The 19953-nt window shown below is 42.6% G+C and overlaps 1 protein-coding gene across 1 annotated transcript in view; it reads right to left on the bottom strand.

Moving 5' to 3' along the window:
* Positions 1-17029, bottom strand: part of LOC107186231 (glutamate receptor ionotropic, kainate 2) — a 178409-nt gene extending 161380 nt beyond the window's left edge. The window contains exons 1-2 of the mRNA XM_015574057.1: positions 16933-17029; positions 12188-12343 (exon numbers count right to left, since the gene is read on the bottom strand). Coding sequence (XP_015429543.1) covers positions 12188-12343; positions 16933-17005 — 229 coding nt within the window. The 5' untranslated portion in view covers positions 17006-17029. The remainder of the gene's footprint in view (positions 1-12187; positions 12344-16932) is intronic.
* Positions 17030-19953: the final 2924 nt, after the last annotated feature.

Here is a 19953-nt window from a genome sequence, read left to right as displayed (position 1 = left end):
TAAATAACGAGGATCCTGCACTGCCCCGGGGGTTAACTTTCCAGCGTCGTAAATTTATTTTAATTTCTTAGGGAAGCACGAAAGGGGACCCCGGTGCGCTTTGTGCGGAATGAAAAGAGAAGAAGCTACCATCCAACGAGGACGGGTGGGGTGTGGGGGTCATGGTGGACGAATAGTGGCCGCCATCAGATTTCAAGGAAAGAAAGGTACAAGTGGACCGGATAAACGACTGGAAATTCCAGAGTTAATGAAACGTCGTGCATTTACTTAAAAACGAGGCCGTTCTTGAAGTATAGAGTGTCACCGTTTCCTGGCCGACTCTCTGCCGTAATTACTGTCTACAAATCTATTGGAACGATTATTATGTATTATCATATGGATAGCTAGTATGATGGATATAATAGTTGAATACAATGTATTTTAGTGAAATGGATACTCACCTTGATCTGATCGTGATATTAAATTAATTTGCACCAGTAACTGTATCGTGTACGAGAGTCGTTGAAGGCACTAAACTATCGCTAGAACTTCCGCCAGTCGATTGGATTTATATAACGTTATGAAATATAGTAATACAAACCTGGTCCGTTTGTGCTTTGTTGTTCCGACAACAGCGCACGAAGATTAAGCTTTAACCTCTCGCGGACGACGCCAAGCTTCCAGTTTCTTCCCATTCGGCCAACGGTATGTGGCGTCATGTACATTATAATCTATTAATCAATCTAATTCTGAGAGATATTTCCTAGCTGTACTTAATTTAATAATGCATTATGGTCATATTAATAGAATATTAAATATACATATTAAGTAAATATGCGTAGATTAATTTCAAGTACCAATCGTCTATATGTCAAGCGTAAAATGGACGTATATAGTAGTCAAAGCATTAAACTACCGACACGGACGACTCTTTACAATACTAATCGCCTTATAGATCACCTGTACAGTCAAACACGTTCGAATCACCTAATGCTTAAGTACCCATGGATTTCTGTAGTCCCAGATTATCCGTGACTTCGATAGCACCTTTTTTCGTTCATTTTACTTGTCAATTAACAGAATAATCGTGTTTCTCATTGTATCAGCTTTATCGAGGTTCGTTGCGTTGGCTTAAAAGGAAAAGCTTCCCAGAAAGAAGATACAGCGCTAAGCTACAATGTCCATTCGTTTTGGTAGCAATGCGCTCCGACAATTGTGTCTTTCCGCTCGGATTTCAAGGGTTATCCCCTCCATCTCGATTCTCACGTCCGACTACCCGGTTTCACCCGGCCACGTGTTACCGTGCACACGAGTCCCAAGGAAAACTCAATCCGAATTTATTCCAGCGCGAAATCGCGACTCGACCGGGGGAATCGTTGTGCTCGTGTCTGCGAATCCTTCCCGATGGAAAGGGGTGGAGGGCACGTTAAACGTTCACGTATTCTCGAGAACGCGTTGCATACGACATGTTTTGTAAATCATACACGATACGCCGACAGAATGCACAATCCCCTGAATCGCAAATACAAGGATTCGACAAATATTTAAACGTGCACCATTCAATTCTACAAGGTGCCTTGACTCTTCTCTCGAGATAATGTTTGACGTGAAAATACCACGAAGCTTTCTTTTCTCTAAAACGTCATATTGCCAGGCTGAAATGGCCCCTTGTTTGTGGGGTATCAATCACTGGGATAAAGTAGAGCATGTTCACCGAATCGTTTATTTCGCTCAATAAGTGGCAAGGTGTCAGGGTTGTCTGTTAATAATACAATATTTACTTCTCATTCAACTATCGAAGTATTATATACATACAAGGTTATGGAAATCAGAAATTTAAATATCTAGATTATTACTGGATACTGACATTGTAGGATCAAAGTTCGGAGTGTTAATCGGACATGGCTATTTGATTTCTATCTCTACAGTTTTTTTTAAGAACCCAATAATTATACATAAATCAATAATTTCATGTATTCACAAGTATCATGGATATTTAATATTATTTTTATTGGAATGATCTATTGTATCCATCTGCGCATAATGCTAACGCTGCTAAATGTGAAGCTTACTTGCACCGGAAAATGCAAAAAATCTGCTTCTAATTATTTCAAATGATAATTACACCCTGTGACACTAAATGCAATTTTAATTAAAATAAATATGAAACGTCTCCCCGACAATAGCATGAATTCCTAGAAACGATCCTTGAACGGACGAATACAATTTTACATCGAGCTACCCATAAAACGGCATAACTGGCAACCAAGCATCGTGCAACATTTTTTGCCCACTTCTAGCTAACAATGACCAAACACAAAGCGAAAATACGCTTTGAATGAAAATTGTACGTTGCGCGAAATACCGTGAAACGTATCAAAACGGTAAAAAAGAGGCACACAGGTGGACCCACGGGCAAAGACTGTAGCGTCCGCATGACACCGAGTAATTGAGAAGAAGGCAAGAACGATTTCGGGATTACAAGAAAAGAGGCGGTTTAATTATTTCTTGAATTACACGACGGCGGCCGCGCGACATTTTCGCGCGGGTCGCGTCGACGCGGTAATTGAAAAGCTCGAAACTGTAATTACCGCGGCACGTAACCGTAACTCGTTTTCACACGTCATGTAATCACATGAAAAGCGAATTATAGCAGGGCCGAGGACTTAACTTCCGCGATGCATCTAAACTGAAAGTCGGCCCCTCCGGTTCTCACGGTGACAGCCGAGATACCGGGCGTACATAACGTGCATACGTACGATTTAATCGAATAATCACCAGTTTACATTTATTTATGCATAATGGTAAATTATTATAATCTTTAATAAACTTTGTAACATTGTTGACTGAATTTTCTACGAAGCCCAACCGTGGAATAATTTGCACGTTGCAATTACAAACTGATCTCTTTAAAAATTCATACGTTCAGAAACTACATATTGAATAATAGTACGCAAGATTACAAGATTTATTGTTTCCGTAAGCAATATTATATATTCTGTATAAGTTGTCGTTATAAAATCTCGTGGAGATTTACAAACTTTGCATATTATAAAGTACACACCGTCGTGTAATTAATTTCTGCTCGAGTCTCATTAATTTTTACATGACCGCAATTATGGTTGGAAACTATTAATCACTTTCTCAACACGCAATTTTATATACTTTACTACGAATCGCGAAATTATTTAAACTACGATGTACCTTCTAGTTTCAGTGACAAAGGAACTTTGGTAACCCGATGATTCCAATTCTTGGGAAACTTTCCAGGTTTGTAGAGAAGCTCAGTAGAAGTATCAGGCGAGGTTTTTTTATTCATACTTTTTGGTTTTTCATAGTGAAAACGCTTCTTAAAGGATAATATCTATTTTCCTATTTTCCTAGAAATCTTAATGACTTTTTACGTTCTATAAAACTGTGTAAAGAAATTGGTACAAATTCGTTCTTTAAATAAATAAATAAATAAATGTTTACCAATTTCATTAGATAGGTTTACAGTACACAAATGTTTCATTCTAACAATTTCTTTATATCTTCTATACTTTTTAAGATATACAGGAAAATAGGAAAACACACATTATCCTTTGAGCGTTTTCATCCCGAGGATCCTAAAACTAGGAAAAAAGAAAAAATGCCCAATACTCTTATCGAGGTCTCAAACAAACCTGCAATGTTTGAAAAACAATCATAATTTCCCTGTTACCTAAGTTCCCTTATGAAACTGTAACTGCCCAAAAATAACGGATTATATCACAGAACAAGTAGAAACAGCCCGCAATGATCAGACGTCGATGTTACGTCTACTTCACGAATTTCAAGAAGTACAGATTCTCAAACGCAAAGTCTCGCGCAGGAAAGAATTAAATTTTCTGTTCTCCGTATATTCCTGCGAAGCAACGAACTGAAACAAAAGGACTCAGTTTTAATCAGTTACCGCCCTCCAGTTCGCAGCAACAATTCTTCGACGTCAATTGGCAGAACGTTCCAAAACACAGTACCATTCGAAGTCTGCGTCTCGCGAATGGCTACCGCGTAGCAACTTCCCCCCGGTAGCAACTTTCAATTCTCTTAGCCGTAACACTTCCGCGAGCATTTTTAACCGAGTCGGCAGCGGGGACTTGTTTGAGGGTGAGGCGGCGTCCTTCAACTTCGCGGAACGACGTTCAGCAACTTCTTGCCCGGGGGCCCCGGGGCTAAGCAGTCCGCTGAAACTTCTCTTATTAACCGTACTCACAATCGCCCGACATGATCGTGCATTCTCAAGCAGCCCCAGCCCTTCCACGGCTCGTCGTCCCGCGAGGAAAATCGAATCTCCGTCCCCGGAAGACCCCGGTTATCCCGCGCCGCTGCGGCTGAATGCGCCTCAGACAATTTCCGGCAACCTTCGACTTCCTGTTACACGGCGGCCTCCTCCTCGTACACTCTTACCGGTTACCCCTCGTTTACCCGGCTTCTTTCTTTCTTTCTTTCCTTCCTTCTTGTTGTTCTTTTCTTTTTTTTTTCTTTCTTCCACTCGTGTACACCAAGATATCCGGCTCGCGTCCGAGGGAAATAAAAAGCGTTTCGCTATCGTGACAAGCGGTTTACATTATTCATAGCGGGCCGTTAGCTCGCTACTATAACATTTTTCCAAGCCTCTGTGTTGTGGAGCTTTGAAGCTTCCGGTTGGCTCGACAGCTTCAGCTGATCGACTACGAGCTCCTTGTTCCGTGAAATTTACCGGTTCTTATTGAATCACACACGTCTGCTGGTTTAGTAAAATGGTTTCGGGGTACACTTAGGAGATGGATAGTGAGGAGATAACGCGAAGTTTTGTTACTTGGATTTTGGTAAAGTTTCTTGGGTACATGGTGGGTAATGGCTTTGATTTGTAGTTGGATATTTCAAATGTTTTTGAAGAAGATTATTGTCAGAACTAGACCGCGGTTTTTATGCATTTATAACCTATAGGGCTCTGTGGAATACGATAAAAGACAAAAGGTTCATCGTTTATTTTATTGCTGATCTTACAAAAATATGTACTTAATCGCAAAAGAAATCCTACTTTTGTTTTTTTGTCTTTGTGAATTATTTAGTGAAATGTAATTTTGTATACAAAAAAAACGACAGTCTAGTTATAATGAAAAGATAAATAGTGAAATTTGCAAATCGTTTAGAGTAAAAGTCACTAAGCATCAGCTACATTTTCCTCCACATGACAGAATAACATTATTTCTTAGGAGAAAAATGTGTCGAATTGACACAAGGGATCAGGATTAAAGAAACCTGAAGGTATCATCATGTCTCCACCAAATAAACGAATAATTGGTCGTTGTGAGTAAAAGTCACTAAGCATCAGCTACATTTTCCTCCACATGACAGAATAACATTATTTCTTAGAATAAAAATGTGTCGAATTGACACAAGGGATCAGGATTAAAGAAGTCTGAATGTATTATCATGTCTCCACCAAATAAACGAATTTGGTCGTTAAAACCCAGAAGTAGAAGTCCCGTTAAGTGAACAGACCAAATCGTAAGTCTAATAATGAAATAACACATGAAACGGAGAAAATAAAGTCACAAAGAATTCAGTGCCTCAGTTTTAGTTGTTATATACTGATCAGTTCAATAATTGTTACCAGAAACTGAAACAGTCCAGACCATATACCAAGTGTTAAAAGTACCCAAAACATAAATCGCTTACAAGCCCTAGTTTCCATCCACCAGCTCCTCCCGACCCAGTCACCAAGCAGTGAAAAATGTATCAAGAACAGCCCTTTACAACAATTTTTCCAGCGAACGCGACGGCGAATCGAGGAAAAGTCCATAAAGCGATCGTGCAAACGCAATTTCGTTGATCAGCTTTATCGAGACCGTCGCGGAATTAGCCGAGTTCCCGGGTGTGGTTTAATTAAAACGTAACAGCCCTCAAACAATTTCCTCTCCGCAAATCAAAGTTTACAGGCGGCGGCCTGGTCCATCGAGCGGGTAACTGGAAATTACCTTTCGTTCTCTCGTTGGCCGACCCAAAAAAATGGAGGAAAAAAAAACAAGGATATTAATCTCGGCGCCAACAACGCCGGCTCGCGAAAACGAAAAATAACCGATCAACGGAGAAAAAAAAAAGCACCCTGTAGCGAATTCGAAAACGCGACGCGATTAACGGGGGACAGAATCGAAATAATCGTGAGCGCCTGCGCCGACCGAGAATTAATCACGATCTTCGTAATCAGCCAGTACGATAAATCGCGCAAGCCTGGGTGAAATCGCTCGTCGAGAAAGAATTATCGTTCGTCGACAAACGATAATCCCGATGTTTCGAGCGTGTACGACGAGCTAGCGGTCGAGCGGGCACATCGACGTTCTGTTTGGTAATTCCACCTCTACCCTCCTCCACCAGCAGGAAATATCGTTCAACATTTACTCCACCGTTTATACTATTCTCCATTAACAAGTCGTCGATTTGTGGGCGACGATTAAACGCGGCAACGACCGATCCCGTGAGTAATTACAGGACGGCCAGGTGGTGCACGTCCTACTCATTAGCAGCCGCGCAAACACCGGCGACGAGTGCGGCTTAAGCGCGACGATTTGTTTTCACGGGACCTTCTGATAACGTTTGTCGAATGGGGAGGCTGAGGAAGGGTGGGAATTGAGGTGGTAGGGGATAGCTAAATGAATTCTGGATTAATAACATTGGTAACACGTTCATATAAATCGCTCATTTGCTACACAAATGACATACCACAGAATTTGCGGATTTTTAATTATTAGCATTTTTTATTATCTGTACTTTTTACCAGGTGGATCCTGTAAAGCCAGATTCACACTGGTGGTCAGGTGTATGTGTAACCTGTGATGAGGATAAAGTACCGTTAGTGATAAGTGGTGATGAATATAGGAATGGAATAAGATCTGTCAAGTGAGGGTTAATGAAATTTAAGAAATTTGCACTAGTTTGAACACGAGGTAGTAACTTCGAACCTTTGGTTAACACCTGTCACGTGGATAGATGAAGAATCTATGCTATCGTTCAAGGATAAAGATCGATAGAACCTTCGATCCCCTTACTTCATTGCTAATTATCAGAAACCAGACGTAGGCAAATTTTCTATTGTAAGTAGTGTGGAATAAAGACCAAAAGATAAGAAAGTAGTTACCTACTGCTTGCTGAATACACCCTAACATTTCAACTATTAAACTGAGAGTTTTGTAGAAATTGGTGGCCTGTGTGGTTGTCCAGTGGAAGGACGGCTGTGTGGATTTAAGCGTTAGCGTAACAATAGCGTGTACGGTCTCTAGAATAATTATCTGGAATTTCAAACATAGCGTATCGTTTTATATTTAGTTAACCCTCGAAGGACGGATGGTCTCGGACAGATACAGCAGAAGAATGCAGGGTCATTTTGAATTTCCATGGTAAGCAGGTTTGAAGAGAGAATTATGCATAAAATTGTCTGTATATCTTCAAGTTCGTATATTACATTTACATATGCATAACTGAAAAGAATATGGCAATTGCTACAGATCGGTCAAAATGGATTCATTATACGAAGATTAAATATAGGAGAAGGTTCACGAATTTAGAGCATCGCCTAAGTAGGACCACTACTGTAACTTGTCATGTGTAAACAATTTGTGCCGTCCGGCAAACAATATGTGTATGATACTGGTGACTGCATTAACTAAATTAGTATATTAGTACCACATATTGTTTACACATGACGAATTACAGAAGTGGTCCAACCTAGGCTCCAAATTCGAGAACCATCCCCTAGTTCTGCTTTATGTTACACTACACGTACCGTGATTAACAACACCCATTCAAATCCAACTATACACGATATGGCAAAGCCCAATGTGGAGAAACGAACACAAACGTCAACGAGTTACGTCGTGGGTCGAACATAAAAAGCTATCGGTTCGCCAAGAAAGTGAAGTTCCACGATAGAGACACGATAGTGGCCCAGAAGGTTCGCGGTATCGTCCCCGCGCGGGTTCTTCTGTTACAGCACCCTCGTCCCGTAGAACAATGTTTTCCTTCCATTATGCTTAATTGGACGGTATACGGTTTCACGCGAGGGGGAAAGAGAAGGCAAATAGATCCCCGCCAAGCGAAATCGCCGTGGGCGTCAAAGAACTTTCCGATGGCCCGATACGTTCGCCGAAGTTTCGGAAACTATGCCGTCGGAGAAGAAACCGTAAAAGTTACGGGGAAAATTAGAGCCGTGGGTTCTCTATCCACAACCCCACCACCGGCGGCGGTCGCAGCTCGCGTTGTTCCCACGGTCCCGTGTCCCAAACTTTCCGTCGTCCCACCGTGTGGTTTTAGAAAATTGGCTTAACGAAAGTGAAACACGAACAATGTCGGCGGAAGAGCCGTTTTCCCTGTTTGAATGGCTGGAAAACGGTGGCTGCGGTGAGACCCTTTTCTCCCTTCCCGTTCCATCTGTTTCCAGGGCCAATTTCGACGCGTGCACGGCGTGCAAAAACGTGAAAGTCAAGACTGAACCAGACTGGGGTTTTTCGTTTCGATTGTCATCGTCTGGTTAGGCTGGAATCTTGCACAGTTTAACTCTTCGAGGCACACGATTTTAAGGAAAATAAAAACCCTGGTTGCACAGAATTTTTTTTAATGCAAAAAAAATTATATAAACATAAAATATTAAACTCTATGACTATGAGTAGCTTCAACTTTTCGAGGTGAATTAAAATATATCCCACCATGCATAAAAAGCTAAGCAAAGGTGTGACAGTTATTAACCCACCTAACCCTAAAGACTTAAGACGCTCCGAGTGCAAAGGATTAACTTCATCGACCCCGACGAATTCATTTCAAGCTCGTCGTCTCAGCTTGGGCGTCGTCACAATATTTACCACAAATCCGCCACGTGTAAGCACGGTCGCGAATAATCAAATCCCTGTCGGTATCCTCCATCACACGTCATCCGTTCACGGCTCGATTCCCGGTGTTTCCCTGACGGAGAAAACGAACGGAGCATCACGAAGAAATTTCGAGATGAAAGCCAACCAGGGAGAGAAGGGGAGAGACCGTAAAACCGTATTACGTGTGGCACCGCGTGGTGTGCCGACCGGGTCGAACAAAGGCACCCCCGACACACTCGGTCATGTTTCGCCGTCGTCTCGTAAAAACACAGTAAACGGGAAGAACACCGAAACGGCCCTGCGAGCTTTCCCTCCATCGAAATGCTAGGAAGACAGAGAGAAAGAGCGAGGGAGAGAGAGTTTGTTGCCCCAAAAACTCGAACGAGACCGTGACTCGAACAAACGGAAGACGAACTACAGCCGCCCGCGTTGCCTCCGATCTATAGGGAGTTTATTCCCGTTTAACCGTCGAAAGGAATTACCCAGAGGCGAGGCCAGGTCGAAAACGAGATCACCGTCGACTTTTTGTCACCGTGAACGTCTACGGAACAACTGGATCAACAGGACTTCCGAGGATAATTATGGAGCGTGAGAGGTGATTCGGCAGCGGTTTCGTGGAAGCCTTCGGTGATACGGATCTAATAGTCCACGTGTTCTTGATGGAAAGTGACCTTGTTGAATTAGCGCCAAATTTATTCTGCTATATAACGTAATTTATCATTTTCATAAATGTTATTGAAAGATATAGAATCCCAGCACGGAAACAAAAAGTAGTGTCAATATTTATCCCATAATATGTCGGGATCGTTTAGTAGATAAAATATATATCCGACAGTAGGAGCGAAAGGGTTAAAGTCTCTGTCCCGAGTGACCCAAGTTCGTCACCCAAGGGTGAATCGAAACGAAAACATCTGCACTCCGTAGGAATCCACCAACCAAGTTCATCTTTCTTCGGGCGATGTTACTAGATCTTCGACCCCCAACGACGCCATCGCGATATATCGTCCGCGAACGAGATAAAGTTGAGGAAAGTCCAGCCATAAATCGAGTCAGCTAGCCGGGCCGCAACATTAGAGGTGCGGCCGACCCGTTTTTATGGTCGGATGAAATGATCGCCTACAAACACAGATTTGTCAACGGAATCGCCCCAAGAGGGGGTGATATTCATGGAGCGTCGCCAAATGTGGGTTCATCGAGCGACGACGCGACCCCCACGTACGGTTCGCGATGCGCTTTCCACGTCGGCGACGATCGAACGGGACAACAGAAACATTTAAAGCGTATAATTCGGTTTAATAAATCGATGCCCCGAGTCGATAATTAGTTCCCTGGCTGATTGCGACGCTGTTGAAAATAATTATCGCGTTTGGCACGGGCGTCCGCATTAATATCGCACCGAGCTACGTATTTCCGACGAGTGTCGTCCTGTCACTTCGATGATAATTACGCCTTGGCCATTCGATCCTGTAATTACATTTCGTTTCGTCGCGGCATCTGATCGAACCGACCAAGGCGGCAGTAATTAATACCGTCGAAGGAAATTAACTTGATTTACTTTTAATTAATCGAACCTTTAACTTTCCTCTTATCCGATTATTATTAAGGGGAATCGAGGAGGACCATCCGTAAGAAATATTTCGTATCGAACGGTATTGGAGAAATAGGTTTTGTCAATTATGCATTGACGTTGCTAAAACTGACCACTTTACTTTAGAATATATGTATATATAGAATCGGAAAGTCTACGAATACTGCTGCTTGTATCAGTACAATTTCAACAGAAAAGAATGTGATACCTTACATAAAATTTTGTATAAAATCTCTATTCACAACAATTTCCAGTTTTGAAACTTATAGTTAAGAAAGTAAAGGGAGCATTGTGTATATCAGCCAGTGAAAACAACGCGGGTCTGGGTAACAACGTTAAGAAAGTTTGTTCCGTAGCGAACACGGAACATTGACGAGAGCAAGACACCGCGCGCAAACTGGCACAGGAAATCTTCAGTACGGAAGCGTAAGTCTATTTCCCGTATATACGGGCGGGACAAGAAGTTCGAAAATTGTTCGAGCAACGCGCGCAGGCTCAGGAATACGAGAGAAATCGGAAGGAAGGAAGATAGAGAGAGAGAGAGAAAGAGAGAGAGAGTTGAACGAAAGTTGAATTACCTTTACGATGTCTGGAGGAAAACACCGCTGTGATGGTACGTGCATGGTATACCTATATAATTTCGATCATTCCAGTGGAAGAAGCTGAGGGACGAAATTGAAGCGCTGTATAGTTGTATGAAACACTGACGCTGTGTACGGATTTTACGGAAAGACTATTACACGAAGACTTACGAAGAAAGTCGAAGATCTAACAAACATGGTAGTATAACTCAAAGTGTTCTACCTTTTCACATGTAAGTTTGACCTGAAGAGCAGTGGCGACAGTGAAACGTCCCAGTAATGGTCAGACAAGTATCGAAGCAAATATGAAGTATTATTATTCTAACTGTAAAATTATTAGTCGTTGAACCCCTTCACCTATAGTAATCAATAGACTGCGGATTTTATGCATTTATAGCATAATGGTATATGTGAAGTGCCATATAAGACAAAATTTCCACCAGGTTTCAAAGTTTTTTTGTCTTATTCTTAGCACGATAAACTTTCTAAGAGGAAAGAAAGTTCCTGTTTTTAATTCTGTCTTTTTAAATTACTTTATAAAATGTTATTTCGAATAAAGATCCGTTCATAGATCAAAAGCTTCATAAAGTAAATATTACTTTGACTAAAAATCAGGAAACAAATGTTCATCGTTACCATCAGTCCGCGAATTTGATGAATGTATAGTCTATAAACCACTGTAAAGTGCAACAAAAGATAAAACTTTCATCAGAAGTAATGATCTTATTCTGAATCCAGTAAGATACCGAGGACAAGAAAGAAATTTCAACATTTCCTCTCGTCTTCATGAATTACCTCGTAAAATGCCATTCTGCATAAAAAAAATCCGCAGTTCAGTCACCATTCGTCCTCTATTATTCGACAGTAATCACGCCCCTATCTGTCCCGTGTCATAACAGTCGCGGAATACCATAACCCGCGCGCGTCAGTGAAACTCCAGTAAAACGTTTACAGCAAGTAGAACGAAACCGCGATGATCAGACGACCGTCATGACACCGTTGTTTACGCGCGAGAAAATTGAAAACGCTTCTGGCTGGATGTAAATATTCGCACGGTAACAACAGAGTACACTGACAACGACACTGTGAAGGTTTCAAACCGGAACACGTGTATGTGTGTGTGTGTACGAGTTTAATTGTGGAATGAACGAGCATGGAATAGGAGCACTCACCCCGCTTGGAAGCGTGAAAACTGTCCTGCGGTTTTATCTGCTCAATCTGGGCGCTGAGACGAGACTTGGGCAGGATATCCCGGTTGGCGTTGATCTTTTCCACAGCATAACGAAAGGCCACTTCCTGCTTGTCGTCCGACGGATGAAACAGCCCACCTGGGAAATCACACATCCATATTAAAGCGGCACTTTGACGAGGACCGCCGGGCCCGCACACACGGCGTTTTCTTATTTTCCCACGTCCAACCGGTTCCCTCCCTCTTTCCCGTCGTCGCGCCGTAACAAACTTGTCCTGGTTTCTGATGTCTTGCGTGCTTCAAATATTAACCCTTGCCCCACTGTTTCGGTCAGTCTGACCCAAAAACAGAACTTCAGTTTTCGATGTTTGTGATCTTGTGGGAATTGCTTATTACATTCAACACTGACAATTTAGAGTGGTCCGAACCCCTCTGTTCACGTCGAATAACTCACAAGGGGTCATTTATAGAGCAAACATTTGTTTTTTGTTCAAACTGGCATGAATTTTTGGAGATTAAATACTGTTGAACACGTATTTCTTTGTTTTTGATAGAAAACGGCTTGAGGGGATGAAAGAGCCCCACAAAGTTCGCCTCTTGAAGCGTACTTTTTACAATTATGCGTAGACTAAAGTTACTCAGTTTTTAACGTAAAATTATATTTATATTAACGTATACTATCTGTAGTTTTTAAAAAAATCTCCCAATTCGAAAATTTTTTAATTCCTTTTAAGTAACTGGAATATGTCAAGGAACAACCGCTAGTTCAGATGAAATATTAATTACAATAAACTAATCTATAACCTTGCTTAGATACACGCCACTTGACCATCAAGAACAGCAGAACCCCGTAGCTTCCATAAAAAGATGCATTACCCCGCGAAAAAGCACGGTAAGCTCAAGTTGCGAACGGTGGTAAAGTATAAATAATTCTCGCGGCATTAATATGCAACGAACGGGATGGGTGGAAGATGGAGCGGTGAATTCGAAAAAAGTTGAAACTTCGACGGGACAACGATTCCTGTAGCGGCGATGAAAACGGGGCCGACGGAAAGTTTGGAATTTCAGGAACACGCTGATACACCTCTTTGAAATTATGATTTCGTTTGTGAACAGACGCGGTTATTTAATGACACGCGATATTTACGCTTGTCCAGAGGGAAACTTCACCAATGAATAATTCACCAAGTCGGCTTAAATGTCTGCCGCTGAGACGTCGAAGTAGCTCGATCTCGTTTAAGAGGACGCATCGATCGGCGCTGTGTCCGGCGCGTCTCGAATTCAACGCCGGAAGGAATTGTCGTCCATAAATTGATATTAAAGCAGCCACGTCATAAAGTAACCGGTCGAACAGCTGCGCCAGCTTCGCTCTACAATTTATAGAATTCACGGGATGGATTTACGTCTCCTCGTTAGGGGCGGGCATCGATTAACTTCCAGAGACGATGCGTTATCGGGCGGAACGGACGAGGACGAGTAAAGCGAAAAAAAGAAAAGACTGAAACGGCGGGTACAGATCCGCCTTACGCGGGAACAACCGGAGGGGATGAAAATAAAACAACACAGGGGTTTACGGTCTGCTAATACCGGAATGAAGACTGGCTGCCGCCGTTGGATCGCTTTAACTTTTAACGACTCGATCTTATCTACGATACGATGGAACTCTGGTTGTCCGAACTTTCGGAGGTCGAGACAGCTTTGCGAACGGAGATCGTCGTATAATAAGGGTTCACACAGCTTTTGGGGATTATGATTGTTCATTGTCGGACGGTATATACACAGTGTGTCCGAAAAATAACGGGATTGACAGTATACAGTGTGCAACAAAAGTGTCGTTGGTCCCTGAAATGGGTCACTCGTGGGGTGATTTGGAATACATATTCACTCTACGATGTTCATACGCTTATGTTATCAATTCTGCCTAATTCCAAGGAAATAGATACCATACGCAGAGAACATTTACTTAAACCTACGAAATCCTGTCAGTCGTCTTCAATGCCTTTGTCATCGGGTTCATTCAAACTTGCAAGTACGATATTCAAAAACCATAACACGCACGCACCCAGAGAAATGACATTAGAATCCCTATAAAGTCTTCCTTATAACTTCCATTGGCCGTAGCTAACGTCCCAATGTATACGTAATAGTCCATTAAACCGAGAATCTCCCCATTAAAAAAGGAACAAAACAGAACGGTTAATCGTGGCATCATCGAATTACAAGTTCCGCGTAAAACGGCATCGAGGTTATCAGTCAGCGAATAAAAACATCGCGTGCAGGATAACGTTTTCTGCCCCTGGCTTCATTTCATCGGTCGATTAACTTTGTACCGCGCAGGCGCCCGTTTCAACTCCCGTTCCTGTCTCATCAGCTGAGTATGTGTGTGTGTGTATGTGTGTATTCTTTTTTGTTGTTGCTTCATATCCCTTCGTCGTTTTACCGAATTAATAGGTCTTGAATATTCATTGATTGTTAATGAATTATTTCGTGCCCGATCGGGTCGACCGTTCGCGCTCGACGACACTCGACGCGACTGAAACACAAAAACGGAGTAAATTGATACCCGGTACCGATACGTCGCCTGTATATTCAGGCGAGCGTCGTACAGAAAACGCCAGTTTAATTACCGTCCCGAGATATTTCTGTGGCGAATTTGTACAAAATGAAACGGAACAAGGCAGCAACGAACGACGTCACGTTTTAATTTCAGCGGCGATTCCAGAACAAAACCGTTGAGAAATTATTGACAATTGATACGGAACCGTTGTCCTACTTTCGACATCGCGAATACACCCGTCCCTGGAATGCATTAAGGTAACTAGTGTAACATTTTCGTACGCTTGGAGAGCGCAGTCGGTATATGGTAATGTATGTTTTGTACGATACCATAAATAAAACATTTAACAATACTATGAAACCCTAGGATTTTCTAGACCTATGTCGAGCGATTTTTACCGTTGATACTTTCGGATAAAAGCAGTGTCCTTTTGGAAAATGGTATTTCAATGAATCACACGCATTGTTTCATTGTGGAACGAATAATACATCGATACTGGGTTGCATTCTGCGATGGTTCACTAGAATGCTCTGTTCGTTTTCCAATTCAGTAGTCACCGGTCAGAAATTTTCGTTTACGCAGTTGTGCGATTGAAAAATTGAATAACTGGAAGAAGGGAATATCAAACTGTATTCAAGTGGTAATATCTGTCCCTGTTCATGATGTTAATGTAAATAATGTTCAATGTGTCTCTAGACGTCCTTTTGTCTTTGCTCTGACTACCGTTCCATTTATGAGAATTTTATAGCCTGCTGACCATTGTTAATCTGGAACTGCCCAGTTTTGTGCAGTCCACTCTGGTGCATCATTCAATACAACCACATCGCATATCAAAACGTTCGATTCTTCTTGAAAAGTCTCATTCATTCGATCGGTCTGTTATTACTGTTGGTTAAAAGTAATTTTCGACAACGTCGAGTGGAAAAGTAAATTGTTCAAGAGACTTTCTTTGTTGAAACGTCCATTCACAGACACGGAAATCGCAGAGATGCTTGTTCGCTACGCGGTTACATTGTTGCCGGACTGCGGCGTTAAACTGCAAATAGAAGCCATTATTTACTCGGAATCCGTCCATGACGTACCGTGTTGACAGAATGCTCACGCGTGCATCGTTATCTGCATACTCGACATTCCAAGAACGGCCGCGTCTTGTTTCGCGATCCCACTTGTCTGACTATGCGCGACTATTACTACTTGCGCGGAGACTATGCAAATACAGGGGCCAGTATGAGGAACGTTAACGTTGAGCCATGGTGGGATCAGAAGTTCCGTCTGCACAGGTCTTTAACTCTGCAGCTGGATAATTTCTTATTCGTGAACATCCGAGTGAACACGAGAAAAATTAAATAACAATGACGAAACATATCCTGGATCTCCAGCATTATGATAGAATTTCATAAGAGAATTTCTTAGATGGAGAAATTAGATGAAATTAAAAGTTATCTGGAGATATAACAATGAACTAACGCATCTTCTTAAATTAACTAATTATGACTACACACCCAATTATCCCTCAAAAGAAGCCACGCAATATTTCAGGAAAATATTAATTTTGAGTGAGATAGAAACCTGATAACCAAACTGAAAGTCATGGAAAATTGAGACAATAATTATTCAGTATAACCTGCACACACGTTCACAACATTGGCCGATTTCTGAGAATCGCGAATTCGCGATCGTAATATTTACGATAGTCCAATAATCCAGGATGAAACAAGTAACCAGAAACGGCGGAAAATCCAAGCAAGAAACTCCCTTAGCTCGCATGAAAATCACAATTCCACTAATATTCAATGAACCCTCATCAACTTAATTCCATTTCCATAACACCGTCCCATTATCTCTGCTTACCGATCCGCGCCGTATTCGCAGGGATCCGCGGGTAGCGTCGCTGTAATTTCACCCCGGTATAATCGTTACCCGAAAAACCATTACCGGCTACGCTTGGAAATCCCGTCGACTTTCGCCCGGCGGAAGACGTATCGTTTACAATTTCATTGTTGGACCGTCATCCGACGCTATCAAAGCACCAGGTGGAAAGAAAACAAAACGCCGTTTACGGCTGAGATAGAAGGAGAGGGTTGAAAGAAAAATGGAGAAACGGGGGATGAAAAAGGCTTTCAAGCCGTAGAGAAGATGAGGGGGAGGGACACCACTGGAAAGATACTCACCTATCCTAATGATATCAGGAAGAGCCGCGGCGTAGGCGGCGAGGAGCGCCAGCAGGAGCCACCTCGCAGCCATTTCCGGTTCCGGTTCGCCCCACCGTTTCTCCCCCTTTCGCCAGCGCCGCCGCCACCGCCTTCGCCGCCTGCGCCCCCCCTAGGGAGCCGGTGACTCCCTACGGCCGTGGGGGCTCACACCAACCCTGGAAAACAAGATGGGGACCGGTGAGTGAGGGTTCATTAAAATGCGGCACGCACAACCTTCGCGGCCGGCTTGAGTGTATATACGTATATATACATACAGGGTGTCAAAAAATGATAGGATAAGCCGCAACATACATATTCCCCATGCAAATACTGATCGAAAAGTCCTTTACCGTTTTGTAATCTGAAGCTCCGTTTCCGAGATATTAGCAGTGCAATGAATTGCAATCAGCTGAACAGCTCGCCACACGTATGCGCAGTTACAGTGAAGAAGCAGATGCCAGTGAACTGTGTCACGCGCTTCTTCACCGTGTCTGCGCGTATGTGTGGCCGGCCGATCAGCTGATTAGAGTTCGTTAAACTGTTAATATCTCGGAAATGGAGCTTCAGATTACAAAACGGTAAAGTACTTTTTGATTTGTATTTGCACGAGGAATATTCATGTTGAGGCTCGTCCCATCATTTTGGGACATTCTGTATATCCCTAGCCGTTATAGCTAAGGAGCGACGGTCTCCGGTTTCTGACGTTGACACGGTAACGACCGGCTTCTGACGGATTAGAAGTCGACGACGTTCGACCTGTCATCGTCGTCGAACGGACGGAAAGGAGGGCAGGGGATAATGAGACAACGGGGCCAAACGGTCGTGGAACGGGTAGCTAGGCTTCCGTGGGGTGAAAGGGGGATGGGAATATCCATCCCCGGGTCGTTTCGAATCCCCTTCGAGTCACACTTTGATGAAGTGCCAGCGTCGTAAGTGGCTGTTTTAACACCGCGATTGCTCCGGGGCAGGGGGAGGGGATACTGGCGGGTAGTCTCGTATTTCGACGAGCAGGTACGTATTCGGGGAACTTGATGCTACATTATTTAGCAGAGAATACGGTTGCAACTGAGCACGGTGTGAAATCAACACTCGTACAGGCTGTTGGATAACCGTACACGTTTGTCTTGACTCGGAACTGTTTGTCTCTCGCGTTGTGTATTGCATGTGTACTTCGACGTTAGTCACTGGGGTAGCTTGTGTTAATGTCTTTCGTGATACGGTGAAACCTTGATTGTAGGAACGAGTTAGATGGTACAGTATTCGGACAACTGAACGATGATGCTTTGTAATGTGTTTGTAGAGAGCATTACATCCTTGATTTCTCGACATTTGCGGAACAGACGTAAGGTGCACGCCTGTGTTTAGCAAACACGATGATATGGTCGATTCATAACGGTAGACTAATGGATTCTAAAGTACTACATACCTATTACAAAATACATAGGATATAGACCTTAGTTTACTAAACCTCGAGTCGAATGTTTCAATGAACCATAAGCATCCAATTATTTCCCTTATTTCGCACGTTAAATCACTACAACACATGTCTATGCTACATATTTCCTTCGGAAAAATTAGACTATGAATATAAAGTAAAACATTAGAGCGTTAATTTTAGTGTACACAATTTCTCGAATCAACAAATTTCTATCTAATTCCTGTTCTTATAAATCGCCCCATAGAAACACGACTTCCGATAAACATTCTCAGTTCACAATTTCCAGAAGCCATTAAAATCTCTGAATAACATAGGGGTGAGAGGGATGAAAACACTTTATTCAGAGAGCTTCGCGCGAGAAAACGCAATTCACACGACAGCGGCCGGTAGAAAAAAATTGGAAGGAGGTGCGACGTAACAGCAGACTTGACGATACCGAAGAATAACTAAGACAGCGTGGGATAAAACCAACGGAAATAAAAGGCAAAACGGAACGCGTTTTTTCGAAGCTGGAGAGCTCGAGGGCGCGTTTTCACGCGCGGGCAACGAACACACGTATAAACGGGCGTACACAGTGTAGGTGAGCGCTGAATTCTCGGGACGTTTGTGAGCGAGAAGACCGCGGAACCCCGTTGTCAGTAACATGTCGGAGCAGAACGAAAAAGCCGAAGAGAATGAAACCGGTGAATACGAACGGAACCGACGGCGCGGGAATTTTATGCGGGCACGGACAACGCCGGAAAAAAATTTTTCATTAATTCGACCTGCGGAGGAACTTCCGTTTTATCCGATCTACCCAGGATCCTCAGTGATTTTTCCATTTGCAATCGACCCACAATTCCCTCCCCCCACTCGTTTGCGTTCTTCAGGGGTGGGAACAAAAGAAAAAAGGTTATGTTTAATTTTGATCGCCGCGCGCCGGAATTTCCCGTTTTACCGGCTGAAATCGCGTTACAGTCTGGTGCAGAACGCGATTCGATATGAACGAAATGTACATACGTCCAAAATGGAATTAAATTTTTTGTATACACACGCGATTCTTCAGTGAAGAATTCACCCAAATGTTAATAAACACCGTGTTTTTTGAGGTAATCGAAATTTCTGGGTTCGGTTATACTGCATCGGGTATGAGAGCAAGCAGGGTATCGTGAAATAAGAGTTTCAATAGCGATAAGGAGGTGTTCTAGTCTACAATGTCATTTTACAAGGTCTTTTGGGGATTTTTTTACAACGTCACCTAAAGAACAATTGGTATCGGCTTTTTGTATACATGTTTATTTATATTTTAAGAATATTCGAAATTTTTGTTAAGGGAAAAGAGTCGAATTCGCTGAATTATGAAATATTTAGCACGGTCTCTTATAAGAAAGTATTCCACTGGTTGACACGATTTCGACCAATCTGTTACACATACAGTGAACGTAACAGTAAGTTAAATGGTACAATTTGGTTATTTAATACTGAATGACACATTGATCGAAACAATTGCACGAATCAAGCAGGCAGATTTAAGGAATGAAAATTTCAAGTTGTACATCGAACACGAGCCAGCGAGGAAACGA

This window comes from Dufourea novaeangliae, unplaced genomic scaffold (genome assembly GCF_001272555.1).
Source record: "Dufourea novaeangliae isolate 0120121106 unplaced genomic scaffold, ASM127255v1 scaffold14, whole genome shotgun sequence".
Taxonomy (NCBI): Eukaryota; Metazoa; Arthropoda; class Insecta; order Hymenoptera; family Halictidae; genus Dufourea; species Dufourea novaeangliae.
This window is presented reverse-complemented; position numbering and strand designations above follow the sequence as displayed.